Raw genomic sequence first — 13,314 nt, 5'->3', positions numbered from 1 at the left:
CTGCAGGAGGGCTGAGCCACAATTCCAATGGTTCTGCTGCCAACAGCCTGACCCACAGGGTGTCAGGCTGGGTTCTGACTCTGGCAGTGTTGGATTGATTTACTGCATTGTTTATTTTATCTTTTTATTTTCTTCCCTATTAAAGAACTGTTATTTCCTGCTCCCATAATTTTTGTTGCCTGAGAGCCCCTTAATTTAAAATCCATAGCAATTCTGAGGAGGGGGGGTTCATTTTCTCCATTTCAGGGGAGGCTCCTGCCCTCCTTAGCAGACTCCTGGCTTTCCAAAGCAAGGCAGTCTGGAAGTCTCTTATGAAATGAAATTCAAAATTACAGCAGATGGGCCAGTTTTCCTCTCTTCTTCCTAACAGGCTGTGCTTTAATTCTATTTATTTTTCCCCTGCTAATCAGAGAGTTCAAGTGCACGGCTTCTTCCACCTCTTCCTTCTTTTCTGCTTCTCAGGACTGGCCAGTCCCATGCAGCAGCCCTTCCCTGGAGGCCTGACCCAGGATGTGACACCAGGCACAGCCCAGCCTGGCACAGCCCAGCCCTGGCACAGCCCAGCCCTGGCACAGCCCAGCCCTGGCACAGCCCAGCCTGGCACAGCCCAGCCTGGCACAGCCCTGCCCTGGCACAGCCCAGCCTGGCACAGCCCAGCTCTGGCACAGCCCAGCCTGGCACAGCTCAGCCTGGCACAGCCCAGCCTGGCACAGCCCAGCCTGGCACAGCCCAGCCTGGGCACAGCCCAGCCCTGGCACAGCTCAGCCTGGCACAGCCCAGCCTGGCACAGCCCAGCCCTGGCACAGCCCAGCCCTGGCACAGCCCAGCCTGGCACAGCTCAGCCTGGCACAGCCCAGCCTGGCACAGCCCAGCCCTGGCACAGCCCAGCCTGGCACAGCCCAGCTCTGGCACAGCCCAGCCTGGCACAGCCCGGCCCTGGCACAGCCCAGTCTGGCACAGCCCTGCCCTGGCACAGCCCTGCCCTGGCACAGCCCAGCCTGGCACAGCTCAGCCTGGCACAGCCCAGCCTGGCACAGCCCAGCCTGGCACAGCCCAGCCCGGGCACAGCCCAGCCCGGGCACAGCCCAGCCTGGCACAGCCCAGCCTGGCACAGCCCAGCCCTGGCACAGCCCAGTCTGGCACAGCCCAGCTCTGGCACAGCCCAGCCTGGCACAGCTCAGCCTGGCACAGCCCAGTCTGGCACAGCCCAGCTCTGGCACAGCCCAGCCCGGCACAGCCCAGCCTGGCACAGCCCAGCCCTGGCACAGCCCAGTCTGGCACAGCCCTGCCCTGGCACAGCCCTGCCCTGGCACAGCTCAGCCTGGCACAGCTCAGCCCAGCCCTGGCACAGCCCAGCCTGGCACAGCCCTGCCCTGGCACAGCCCTGCCCTGGCACAGCCCAGCTCTGGCACAGCCCAGCCCTGGCACAGCCCGGCCCTGGCACAGCCCAGCCCTGGCACAGCCCTGCCCTGGCACAGCCCTGCCCTGGCACAGCCCAGCCTGGCACAGCCCAGCCCGGGCACAGCTCAGCCTGGCACAGCCCAGCCTGGCACAGCCCAGCCTGGCACAGCCCAGCTCTGGCACAGCCCAGCCTGGCACAGCCCTGCACTGCCCACAGGCACAGGAGCCACCACAGCCTCCTGGCAGCTCCGTGGCTGCTGACAGCCTGCTCTGCCCTGCTCCTGGCACAGCCCTGCAAGGGCCAAGCTGCGCTGCCCCTTGATAAACCTGGGGTTTTCACACAGCTCTTGCTGTGCAGCAGTGTTCATCCATTGACAGGGAGGGGCCCCAGCTCAGGTCCTGAGAAAGCCAAGGTCTGCCACAGGAAGTGGAGAACACGGTTCTTGTACTTCAAAGTGACACAAATTCAAGTTGCTTACTTAGGTCAACATTCCAACAACGTTCTTTCAAGATGGTCTAACTGCCATTATTTATTAGAATAAGGGAACTTGGAAATACTTCGTAGGTGTTCACAGACCACCAACAATCTATTTTTGGGGGATCACCTGGAGTTTTTTCTGCCCCATGAGACAACACTGGCTACAGTGACTTGTTCATTAACCCCTAAAATGCAGAATATACAAGTGGTTTACTTTAAAGGGGCTTTTCCCTCCCATCAGATGTGTGAGAGAACATGGAATCAGAACAGACTGGTAGAATTTCTTAAGTATCACTCACCTAAACAATGCAAAGCGTTGCCAAGATTTTCTGGGGCTTCAGTTTTCACTTTTACTGGTGTTGAATATTTTTTATCTATTAATGGCTGCTTTTCACTCGGGGTCCTCCTTGTGTCTGGTTTCTTTTTCTTGGTAGCTCTGAGAGGCTCAGCCAACATCCTCACTTCCCTGGGGAACGCTGTCAGCACCTGGATGGCTCCAGCTTTGATCTTGGCCTCCAGGCCCTCCTCGGTGCCAAACTCATCGGTCTGGGAGATCTTGTACAGGGGCAGCACGTGCAGCTGCTCATCGCTCGGGATCACCCCCACTCTCCTGTTGTCCTCCTTGGTTAGGGTGCACACCTGCCAGGAGCACAAGGGCCACAAATCATCCACAGCACAAAGCAGCAGTTAATGAAGGCTCAGGCACTCATCCTAGGCTTCACTGCTGACTCCTGCTCTGTGGCCTCAACACCATGGGGCTTTCAGATGCAAACATCTGACAAATAATTTGACAAATTATTTGTCAGACAAATAGTATGATCTGTGATGACACAGAAAAACTGTTATACTTTAGGATCAAGGCACATGTCTTGGACAAGTGAAATTTTGTCTCAGCTTTCAGTATGCCAGCCTTGGTAAATAATCTCAGCTGTAAATATACTGTAAAGTTCCTAAGCATATTGATTTTTTTTTAATACATAAATACATCATTGATGTTCAGATTAATTCTTAAGGATTATAAAATATGAAAAATTATTTTTGCATTAACCAAGAAGTGCCTACTGGAATTTATTCTATGATTTGGAATTATTTTTGTTTTTTGTTTTGGCTGGTAAATGAAAAAAACCCCAAATCAGCACAAACAGTCACTCATACTGCTCTGTAAGTTTTGCAAATCTCAACTCTAACTCCCTCCCTCTCTCAACACTTTCTTAAATGAACACCCTGCTGTAATTAACTCACAGGACCCAGGAAATGTTCCCTTAGGCCACTGCCCTACTTCCTGTTATTCTGAGCTGTGAGATGCTGGAGCCCAGAGCAGAGTACTGATCATATCCAGTTTGATGAGCTCACATCAGAAATGTCACAAATATTCCAACCTATTGCAATACTTTTCTTGTTGTCATTACAAATGCTGAACATTTCCAGCACTCCTTGAGTTCCAGCTGTTACCAACACCAACCCATCCCCTAGAAAGCAGCACTGACACTGGTACTACAATCCCTGGCATCATTCCCAAGGGATGGCAACAGCTCCATGTGCCTGAGCTCTGGTACAAACATTCACCCTCTGCAGCTCTGGCACCTCCATTCCCAAGGGATGGCAACAGCTCCATGTGCCTGAGCTCTGGTACAAACATTCACCTTCTGCAGCTCTGGCACCTCCATTCCCAAGGGATTGCCACATGGCTGGAAAGCCATGCATGGATTCCATGGCTGAGGGAAGCTGCTGCTCCACAGGAGTCACTAACTACACACAGAAAGGAACAGGAGCACCATCCAAGGCTGGGATTAGATTCCCTAAATGGAAGCTTAGCATTCCATCATTCTGCAGGCTCAATCTGACACCTATCATAAACAGTCAATCCAATTTCCCAGAATCTTGTCACCATTCCTAACATTCCAGGGGAGAAGAATGTTATTATTTAGGGGATGAAAAAAACCCAAACATTTTTTATTTCATAGCACAGCTTTTGCATAAAGGCATCACACAATTATTTCTAGAAAAATAAAAGTACAGAAACACAAACTAAAAAATCCTGGACCAAAAACATGGTGGCTTGGGCTTTATCAATAGCTCTATGCAAAGCTTGGCAGTTGCAGAGCAGCAAGAGAAGGAAATCTGAGGGGCAGAGAGGAGGAAGAGCTTTTCAGGAGGCAGTTGGAAGGATGCAGAGGGGCTCCAGGGCAGTTAGCAGCTGCTTTGTAGCACTCACTGAGGTACTCACCTCCTCTGGGCAGCCTGTGCACGAGGAGGCAGGTTTAGAAAAAAACAGAAGTTGTTCAGTGAGCAGGGACTGGAAGCTTGCTGCCTGTGGGCTCTGCCAGCCACATTCCCACAGCCCAGGCCCAGCAGGGCTCCTGCTCCCACCCTGCTTGGGCACCTCCTCCCTGCATGCAGCCCCCCAGCTCACTCAACAGGGACACTGCACAGCTCACAGCCTCCACATCCCCAAAGACAATTCTGTTCCTGCCCAGTTCAGAGACACCTGGCTGAAACTGGTGTCACAGCAGATGCCACTTTATTCAGGAAGGGTGAGAGGGTTGGACATACAGAGAGCATGATTATATAGGAGTGATGTTTTTGGAAAGCCAGTGCACTCTCCCTGTGGGAACCCAGGGCATCCCTCTGGCTGTCCAGGACAGCCCAGACCCCTGCCAGGGGGCTCAGAAACCCTGGCACAGAGCCCAAAACACCTGTGTGGGTTTGATTATGACCCATGGAGCAAATTACCAACCTTAGATGAAGATCTGCAAGCCACAACAGTTTAGGTAGAATAATAGTGAATTTATCACAGGGTGGAAAAGTAGATTTTGGGGTTTTTGGTATGGGGGTTCAGGAGGCAAGATGGAGGGAACTGGGCATGTCCAGCCTTTCTCCTTCTTCTTCTTGGCCTCCATCTTCTGCTGTGATGGTGGCACTCAGATTGGTTTAGAGTAGAAGCTCAGTGTCTAACACAGGTGATGGGTATTGGAAAGTTATTGTAAATAATGTACATGTAGTTTTTAGTATAAAGACATAACCCTGCCCTGGGGGCAGGCAGAGTGCCTGGAACTGTCCTGCTGGATGGACCTTGGCAGGGCAGGAGAAAATTTTTTATAGATAAGAAACAATGAACAACCTTGAGACTGAGAACTGAAGAGCTCTGACTCCTTCTTCAAGCACCAGGCTGGGAAAAGAGACTTTTAACATTCTGAGATTTCCCATTCTAAATTAAACAAAAGCTGTAATAAAGTCAGCATGGAGGGGCCTGGCTCCCTCTTGTTTTCATCAGAAAATGGGCAGTGGTCTTTTAGAATACCATGTCCAGCCTGTGTCTGATCCAGGCACTAGTCTGAAAGAAGTCTTGAAGATTCAATCCCCAATATTTATTAATTTGAAAATTGAGACCCTCATCCAATTTACAATTATAAATTTCCATGCAAAAGTGAACACCCTGTGGAACAAGAAAGATGAAAAACTGTTCTGAGGAACTGAACAAGATGAGTGCTGTACTATATAGACAAAAATATGGTGAAAGTACTGTCAACTCCAGCACACCCTGGATATTAAATACTGACTTCAAAGACACATTAGGAAATTAATGTATAACCAAAATTGTATCCAGATCTGAAGACCAGAACATCTACAACCTAAATACCATAACACCAATTTTAATACATATACACTTTCACAGTTAGTGCCCCTTTAATATATTTTAACTTAAAAGTGAAGGTGCTAGAGCAAACAGATAACTGAAAATAATGATATCAGAAAACCAGCCATAAATTAAGGCAGTACAGATTAGCTAAAAACTTACAGCTAAAGGTGGTAAATCATCAAATGAGAAATATCTGCTTAAAAAAAATACTCCAATATTCAAATCTGTGCAAAATATTCCGTTAAGAACTTAGGAGCCATTGCTGAGAAGTGAAAAGCAGAATTTTCCATTGGTGCTGACACTGCTGCAAACTGAGCAAAATGAAACACAAACATGAGAAAGCCATCAAGTCTGTTAAAGGCCATTTACAGCATGAAGCTGCATATCCTGCTACTTTGCTTTTTCCACAACAGGCAGCTAAATCATCCAGGATGCTCAAAGGCCAAAGAAGTGTTGGCCAAAAGGTTTGTTTAGGTTTCCAATGTGCTTGGTGATCAAACTCATTACCTATTCTGGGTTTAGTGATGTCATGGTAAAAGTTGCATGTTTATGAAACTTGATTACTATTCCCTTCATTTAAACTGAAAATGCACCAGGAACTCAGTGCAATCCCCCCAGACATCCATCTGTATCCACACAGCTTCCAATGTGTTATCCTGGCTCTCTTTGATGTGCCTGTGTCCTCTTGAACCTCACATGCAGGAATGATGGAGCCTTTTCCACTGTGTTGTAATAACAAGATGTTTCCCATTCAGGTTTCAGCAGAGCAGTCAAACAGCCTTTCCAAACCTGGGAGATGGGATCAGGTTTCCTGCACACCCCTCCCAGAGCAGCTGGAGACTCACTGGGTGCCCCTGGGGGCTCAGGGACTGCTGCAGCCCTGCCCACCATGATGGATAAAACATCATCTTTGCTTTTCCTTTGCAGCCAGGACAAACCACATTGTTCTCTTGGCCTGCTCTACCCTGAACAAGTGTATGTAGGTCAAAACCAGAGAAGGGAACCCCAAACATCTCTTCCTTTTGCCCACTTGATGCCCCCAGGCTGTGCCACCAGACAGGTGACACAGGTACAGCCCAGAACTGCTCCCTGGAGCTCACAGGTCAGCAGAGTGAACCTCTCATGTCTCTCCATCTGCACAGCAGAAAAACCTAACAGAAATTCCTCCTTTACAGGCCCAGGGACTCATCTTTCCTCCTGTCTGTGATAAGCTGAAGCACCAACTGAAGCACCTGGAGCTGCTGCAGCTCCCAAAGTGAGCAGGGGGTGCAGAAAGTGGTGTAACCATGCACAGCCACCCTGTCAGGCACTGCAAAGGCCTGGAGCCCTGTGCCAGTGGTGTGATGGGCTGTGCCTGACAAAATACAGCAAGGTTTGGCAAAAAGAGAGGGTTTGGGGGTTTTATCTGAACCCCAAAGAGTTTGTTGACAGACTGGTGATTGTCAGGACTTAGCTCTACTGCCAGGAATGAATTACATATTGTAGGTGCCCTCAAAGCAGAGATTTATCTTCCTCCCCTTCTTCCCCATGTCTGCTGCAGAAGTGCAGCTGGGCTCTGTCCTTCCTCACCCCAGCACCAAGGGGCCCCTGCCCAAGGATGAGCAACACCCACACACAAGCTGCAGAACCAGCAACAACCTTTGTGTCCCAGTCACTTTTAAAGCCCAGAAAGAACACTGCCAGTGCCTTAAATGGACTCCCACAGCCATGAAGAACATGACCCTTCACAGCTAATCTGATAAAGAAACAGAAGTACTTACATTTCACAGGCTCCATCAATAACTACAAAGCTTTTATCTGTGTTGCTCATTTAGCTTCATATCCATAAGGAGCATGCACCCTACACTGCAGCTGTAACATACATCAGTGGCCCTTAGGAGAATGTTAAGAGATGACAAAAGAGTCTAAGTAAAAATGAATGGTATATTTATTGCCTAAAAGTTCTTTAAAAACTCAATTTGTAGGCAGAAATTATTTTTGCTTCTTTCAGACAAACACATTAGTTTACATCTCTGTAGAACTGTCATTCTACTCCAGAGCAAGCAGGGAGTGATTGTTTTTAGCTTTCTACCAGAAACAGTGTCAATTCAGAGCTTGACTCTGCCAGCCAGGAACAATGTCTAGCAACTCAAATCTTCAGTGGTAATTACCATGTAATGGCACTCCCCAGTTTGTGTAAGTTAAGGTCTACTATTCTCTCTTGTATCTCTGGAGATACAAGACACTCCCACTGCTAACACATACTTTACAGGATGATTAATTTTCAGAGTCACATACAAATAGTGCAGCTGATCAAACACACATACTGGGAAAAAATGCAAGAATGTTTTAAAATAGATTCTTTTAAGTGTACAGCAAACTTATTCCTTATTATTAACCTCATTTAAGTCCTTTGCTGAACTTGGTTTAAACAAGTCTGTGCCTGGTTTAAACAATTTGAATAGGCTCTGGTTTTCTTTTTCTTTGGGTGGCCCATGCAGAATTCCTGTGGTACTTGCAGTAAAAGTGATTTACCAATGATAAAGGGAGAAAACTAAAAGGTGTCACAATAACAGAGCCAGCAGCATTTGCAATTATCAACTTACAAGGCATTTACTTTAACCTTTTTAGCCTAGAAGAACCTTAGGTTTTATAAATAAAGATTCTGTGTTCCTGAAAGGGGAAAGGGAAGAAATCTTAACAACACTAACAATGGCCAAGATGACAAGAACACCCTGCAGGGACTTCAAAATGTAAGGTGTGACAAGCAGTTAAAAAAAAAGTGAAAAATAGTAAAGTCGTGATGCTGCAGGTTTCCAGTGCAGTGCAAATTGTTCTCATTCTGTTCATTGCCACATGAGGAGAAAGCAATCTCTGGGAGAAGTGTCACCCCAGAATTGTACCTGCACTCAGTACATTTTACAGACAAAATACCAACAGTTATGCAAATATCTCCTCAATCATAATCAGTCATTTATAAGAAACCATCACGTATTTTAAGCTTTGTAGGCAGTCACAGAGCACCTTCTGGAAGCAGAGAGGAATGCAGGAGGTGCTGGTATGCACTAATTTCTCTTTGTGTCCTTACCACCACATTTCCTATGGTATTACCAGACTTGGTTATAAACCAAAACTAACAACCCTAATTTTGATTGTCATGAAAATCTGGACTGAAGCAGGGCCAGCCTGTTCTGCCACCCTGTTTGCAAAACCCAACGTTTTTTGCTTTAGGCTTCCAATTCATGTGAGTGTAACTGTGCAGAGACAGGAACAGCAGACACTGCCACAGCTCCTCACTGGGGAGGCTGCACAGAGACCAAGAGGTAACTCCCAACTCCAATTCACCTTCATAATGTCCCAGTTCAAGGCAGTAAACTCAAGTGTTGATACTTACAGCTGGTTTCTATTTACAAATAGCCCCTTGCTGCAAGGATACTAAAATAAAGAGAAATCCTATCTAAATAAAGAGAACACAGTATGCAGTATTTATTTGTGAGTGAGCTACCCATGCAAACCAGATTGCAAGGCAGAGTTTTCACCAGTTACGATCAGTTGGTCATGTTCTGAAAAACTGACAAAATTTGGCAGAACTTGGTAGAAGGTGACAGTGATGAGCATACAGTGACCTTGCACAAGTTGTTCCATGCTGCTGGGATGTGGAACCACTTGCAAACACACCACACACAATCCATGAAGCATCAACACCAGCAAGGACCATGTGCAGCTGAAATGACAGCAGGTCCTTACAGATAAATGCAGTGGTAGAACTATTCCCCAAGACATTCCACAAAAAAGGTTTAATTGTCCCTCCAGCTGCTTCTGGCCAGAACTTAGGACTTTTTTGGGATCCAGTATGGCAAAATGAGTAGCAGACTCAGCTGCCATTTCGTCTCTCATTTAAGAGGTAATGGAGCACTTAAATTATTAATTACAGAACACCTAAACTAAATTTCATCAAAAAGCATATAATGTAGCTTGTCTGACAAGGAGATCTCATTTTCAAGTTTAGAATCTTTAAGGGCATCAAATTCCTATGTTTCAGAAGTGATTTTGCAATGCATACTTCCAACACTAAGCAAAAATAACAGTCTATTGAGGACTGGCATTCCTGGTGGATTCCCAGAGCTGCTTCCATACTTTAAAGGAATGGACATTTGCTCTCCTTACAAGCACAAAATTAACATTAAAACAACTGTACCACTCATTTCATTTTTGTCACATAGAAATGGACAGTGTTAACTATAGGTGTAAATGCAACCCTTTAATGAATCACAGCAACACAATAATTCAGTTTGTATTTCCAAAAAAAAAAATTCTAGAGTAAGCAGAGATTTTAGATAGATTTTTTCCAGATATACATCCTTTGATAGAAAAGTTACTCTTGTTACCTGCACTGCTGTACGAGAAGTCACCCTCACTATTCAGAGCACTGTGATGCTCCAACTGCTCAAAGAGTACTGCCAGTTTTATCTTTTCTGCTTTGACCTTGTCTTTCTTCAACACTATGGTCTTAATTTCTCAAAGATCACTTAATTAATTCCCAACCAATTTTCTCCCTGGTAATCCATTAAGGTATATAATACAGCCACACCAATCTGGGGGTTTTTCTTTCATACTGAGATTTAAAGACTGTAATGGTCACTGGCTCCACCCCAATCCATACTGTCTGCTTCCTGACCTGTAACCACACTAACAGGGAACCTGGTAAGTGCCCAGTGCAAGAAAGGGTGAATTGGGTGAGCCTGGGGGAGGTAAGTTACTAATTAATCAGTTTGAATTAGCTCTTCCTCCACAGAGGTCTGTACAGCTCCTTGGTCAGACAATCATTTGCCTTGAACATCAACCCTTTCCCAGGAAAAACTGATCTGCCCTCTGGCCAGGCCTCCCCAAAGGACCAGGAGTCTTTACAGAATGAAGGCATTTTGTAGGAAGGATCACTCCCATCCCCCTTTTGATCTGTTATGCAATAAAATGAACCCATGTCCTCTGTAGACAGTAACAATTGAGTCTTTATAGAATGAAGGTATTTTGTAGGAGAGATCACTCTCATCCCTCTTTTGATCTGTTACTCTCATCCCTCTTTTGATTTGTTATGCAATAAAATGAACTCATGTCCTCTGTAGACAGTAACAAATACATGGAAATAAGATGGGCATCGATAAATGGCAACTTGCAGTTAATTCTGAAACAGCTTCAATGAAATGAGCCCAGAGCAGCAGCACTCTGGAGGCTGCAGTGCCCCCAGTGAGGGCTGCAGGTACGTACCACAGTGCTGCCGTTGTGCATGTTGTGTGTGTCCTTGTGGGCGTGGGCACAGAAGTCGATGCAGGCGGTGACACCCGAGAAGGGCCGGCCGTCCTTGCAGCCCAGCCGGCAGTCGGGGCCCATGTGCTCGTTTTCCACCTGGAGGGAGAGAGAACAAACTGCAGACACTGAGAACTGAGAGTGTTGGGTGTGCAACCCCACCAGGCACCCACAGCTCTGGGACACAATCAGGGCAGCCAGGCAGACTCAGGGATTCATGTTTTCCTATGACACATGCAACATCTGTGCCTGGATGCCAACGAGATAATAATGAACCCACAATCAAATGTCTTGGACAGTAACAACATTTTATTTACAGAATTATCTCTAAGCATTTCTCACAGATAAAAATATGGTGCTACTTAAGCACCATGAGTAGTTTAAGCAGCTCAAGTAAAGAGGGGCAGTGTGTGGAAACCTGCCAAATGCACCAGGATTCCAAATGCACAGCCACAGGAACACCCTCTGGGGCTGCTGCTCCCGTTGAAACTGTTCATCAGAGCTGGATCTCACACACCCACCTGGTTCTGGAAAGCTTCTGGAGCAAGCTTCTTATAAACCGGAGCCACATCAGTAGCCAACGTTTGCAAATTGTTTTCAAGAAGTTCCTCCTGCAGGGAAAGGCAACATTTGGTGCTGCAGTTTGCTTTAAAAGAATCTCTGCCAGTTTAGACATGCCCAACAGGTCAGCTTCTACCTCATATTTTATTAAACTGACTTCTGTTCTGCTGCCCTTTGTCACCAACCATAAATGCCTAAACTAAACCATCAAAGCTGTTAAACAGAAATCAGCCAAATAACAATAGAGGATACCTGCTAGGTCAAAGCAACCCAGCACACAGGAACTGATTTCTGCATCCTTTTCCTTATGCAGTCAAGGAGTGAGGTATGCTGCACACAAGAACACAGAAGTAACATCCACAGGAGAAAAACCACACCCCAAGCTGAGTGGGGATGGAAGCCCAGGTGTTCTGTTGGTGTTTTGCAAATGGGGCCTTAGTCTATGATGACACACCATGTGAGAAACTGCTAATAGCATTTATTTTCAGCTCTTAGGTCTTCTCTCGGGTACTTTTCTCATTTTCTGATAACTATTTTGGTCTTTGGAGGGGCAAAAATCAGGATTTAATGGAAATAACTACTAGATTCAGAAATAATATTCCCTTTATATGGCTAATCCATATAAACACAGAATTAGCTAGGTGGGCTTCTACAGCAGTGTCATATTTAAGCTCTTATTTGTAGAAACAACCCCTATATTCTTATCCTAAGTTTTTGCTTTTCCAGGAAAATCACCAACTGGGAAAGCAGAGGGCAGTGACAGACTCCCTTATTTCTTTTCCTCCCAGGACCAAGCTTTGAGAGACAACTGCAGCTTCAGTTTCTCACAGTGCATAGTGGCAAAATGAAGCAAGCTGTTATTTGTTATTTTAAAAAACCCACTTATCACCACACACTGTAAACACCAACATAAACACCAGGAGACTTTGCTTTTTTCAATGGGATGTTACATTACAAGATGATGCTGTATTTTTAAGTTGTACTAAACCCAGCTTTATCAGCTGTAAATGGCTCCCACAAGGTTTTCTGAACCACAGTGAAGGTAATGTATCCTTAATTATCCATCCTACCAGGAGGATATCTACCCTAGGAACCATTCTTTCCTCAATATATTACACCCTTAACCTCCTGTCATTCAGCAGAAACCTACAGGGAAAATGCATGCACAGAATGCTCCATGCACAGCATTATACAGGGGAGAACCTAAACACACAGGCAGCAGCAAAGGACAGGGAAGGAACAGGATCCTTAAAATGCAAGGATGCCCAATAAATACATTTTCCTATTAAGTGGAAGTTCATAAAACAAATTCCCTCTTGAGACAAGCAGAGCTGGGTTTGCTGCAGAGCCTCGGGAAGGTGCTCAGTGAGGAGGGCAGAAGGGCAGAGTGTTGTGCTGAGGCAGAGCCCCAGCTCAGCCCTCATGAGGTTTGTGAGTACCCACACAGCTCAGGGGAGCCTGAGGGCTTGCACTCATGTGCATGAGAACCATTTCAGAAACCCTTCTAGGACAACAATCAGGAGCTGGGGCAATATTTCCTGCAGTGAATCAAGTGACATCTATCAAGAAGAAGGGATGTCTCACACTGTGTGTACACAGGAAGATTTCTGCAGTGTGAGCCCAACAGAGAGCCTGGCACTGAGTGCCCAACAGTGCCCCAAACGTGCCAGCTGTGGTAGCAAAGATGTGGCACTTTTACCTGGGAGATCCATAGGGCACTGGGGTTACAACACCTACAGTCACAACAAAAGGCACTCTGGAGCCACCCTGAGAAGTCTCTGTTCACCAGGCAGTAGTTCCCAGCTTACACCACCTTTATTCCTTCTCCAGGAAAATATTTTCAATGTAAAGTAACTAATGTGGCTGGATTTTTTAGAGGTTTGTTCACATAATCCATCACTGTTTTCTGTGCTGCCTCACCTTTATGGCATCACTAAGACTCAGAAGCAGC

General features: G+C 46.4%; 1 protein-coding gene across 1 annotated transcript in view; it reads right to left on the bottom strand.

Moving 5' to 3' along the window:
• TET1 (tet methylcytosine dioxygenase 1) overlaps nucleotides 1-13,314 on the bottom strand; it is a 68,548-nt gene that overhangs the window by 12,328 nt on the left and 42,906 nt on the right. Inside the window, exons 8-10 of the mRNA XM_036385567.1 lie at nucleotides 11,324-11,413; nucleotides 10,764-10,901; nucleotides 2,179-2,518 (exon numbers count right to left, since the gene is read on the bottom strand). Coding sequence (XP_036241460.1) covers nucleotides 2,179-2,518; nucleotides 10,764-10,901; nucleotides 11,324-11,413 — 568 coding nt within the window. The remainder of the gene's footprint in view (nucleotides 1-2,178; nucleotides 2,519-10,763; nucleotides 10,902-11,323; nucleotides 11,414-13,314) is intronic.

Source organism: Molothrus ater, chromosome 8 (genome assembly GCF_012460135.2).
Source record: "Molothrus ater isolate BHLD 08-10-18 breed brown headed cowbird chromosome 8, BPBGC_Mater_1.1, whole genome shotgun sequence".
NCBI classification, from domain to species: Eukaryota; Metazoa; Chordata; class Aves; order Passeriformes; family Icteridae; genus Molothrus; species Molothrus ater.
This window is presented reverse-complemented; position numbering and strand designations above follow the sequence as displayed.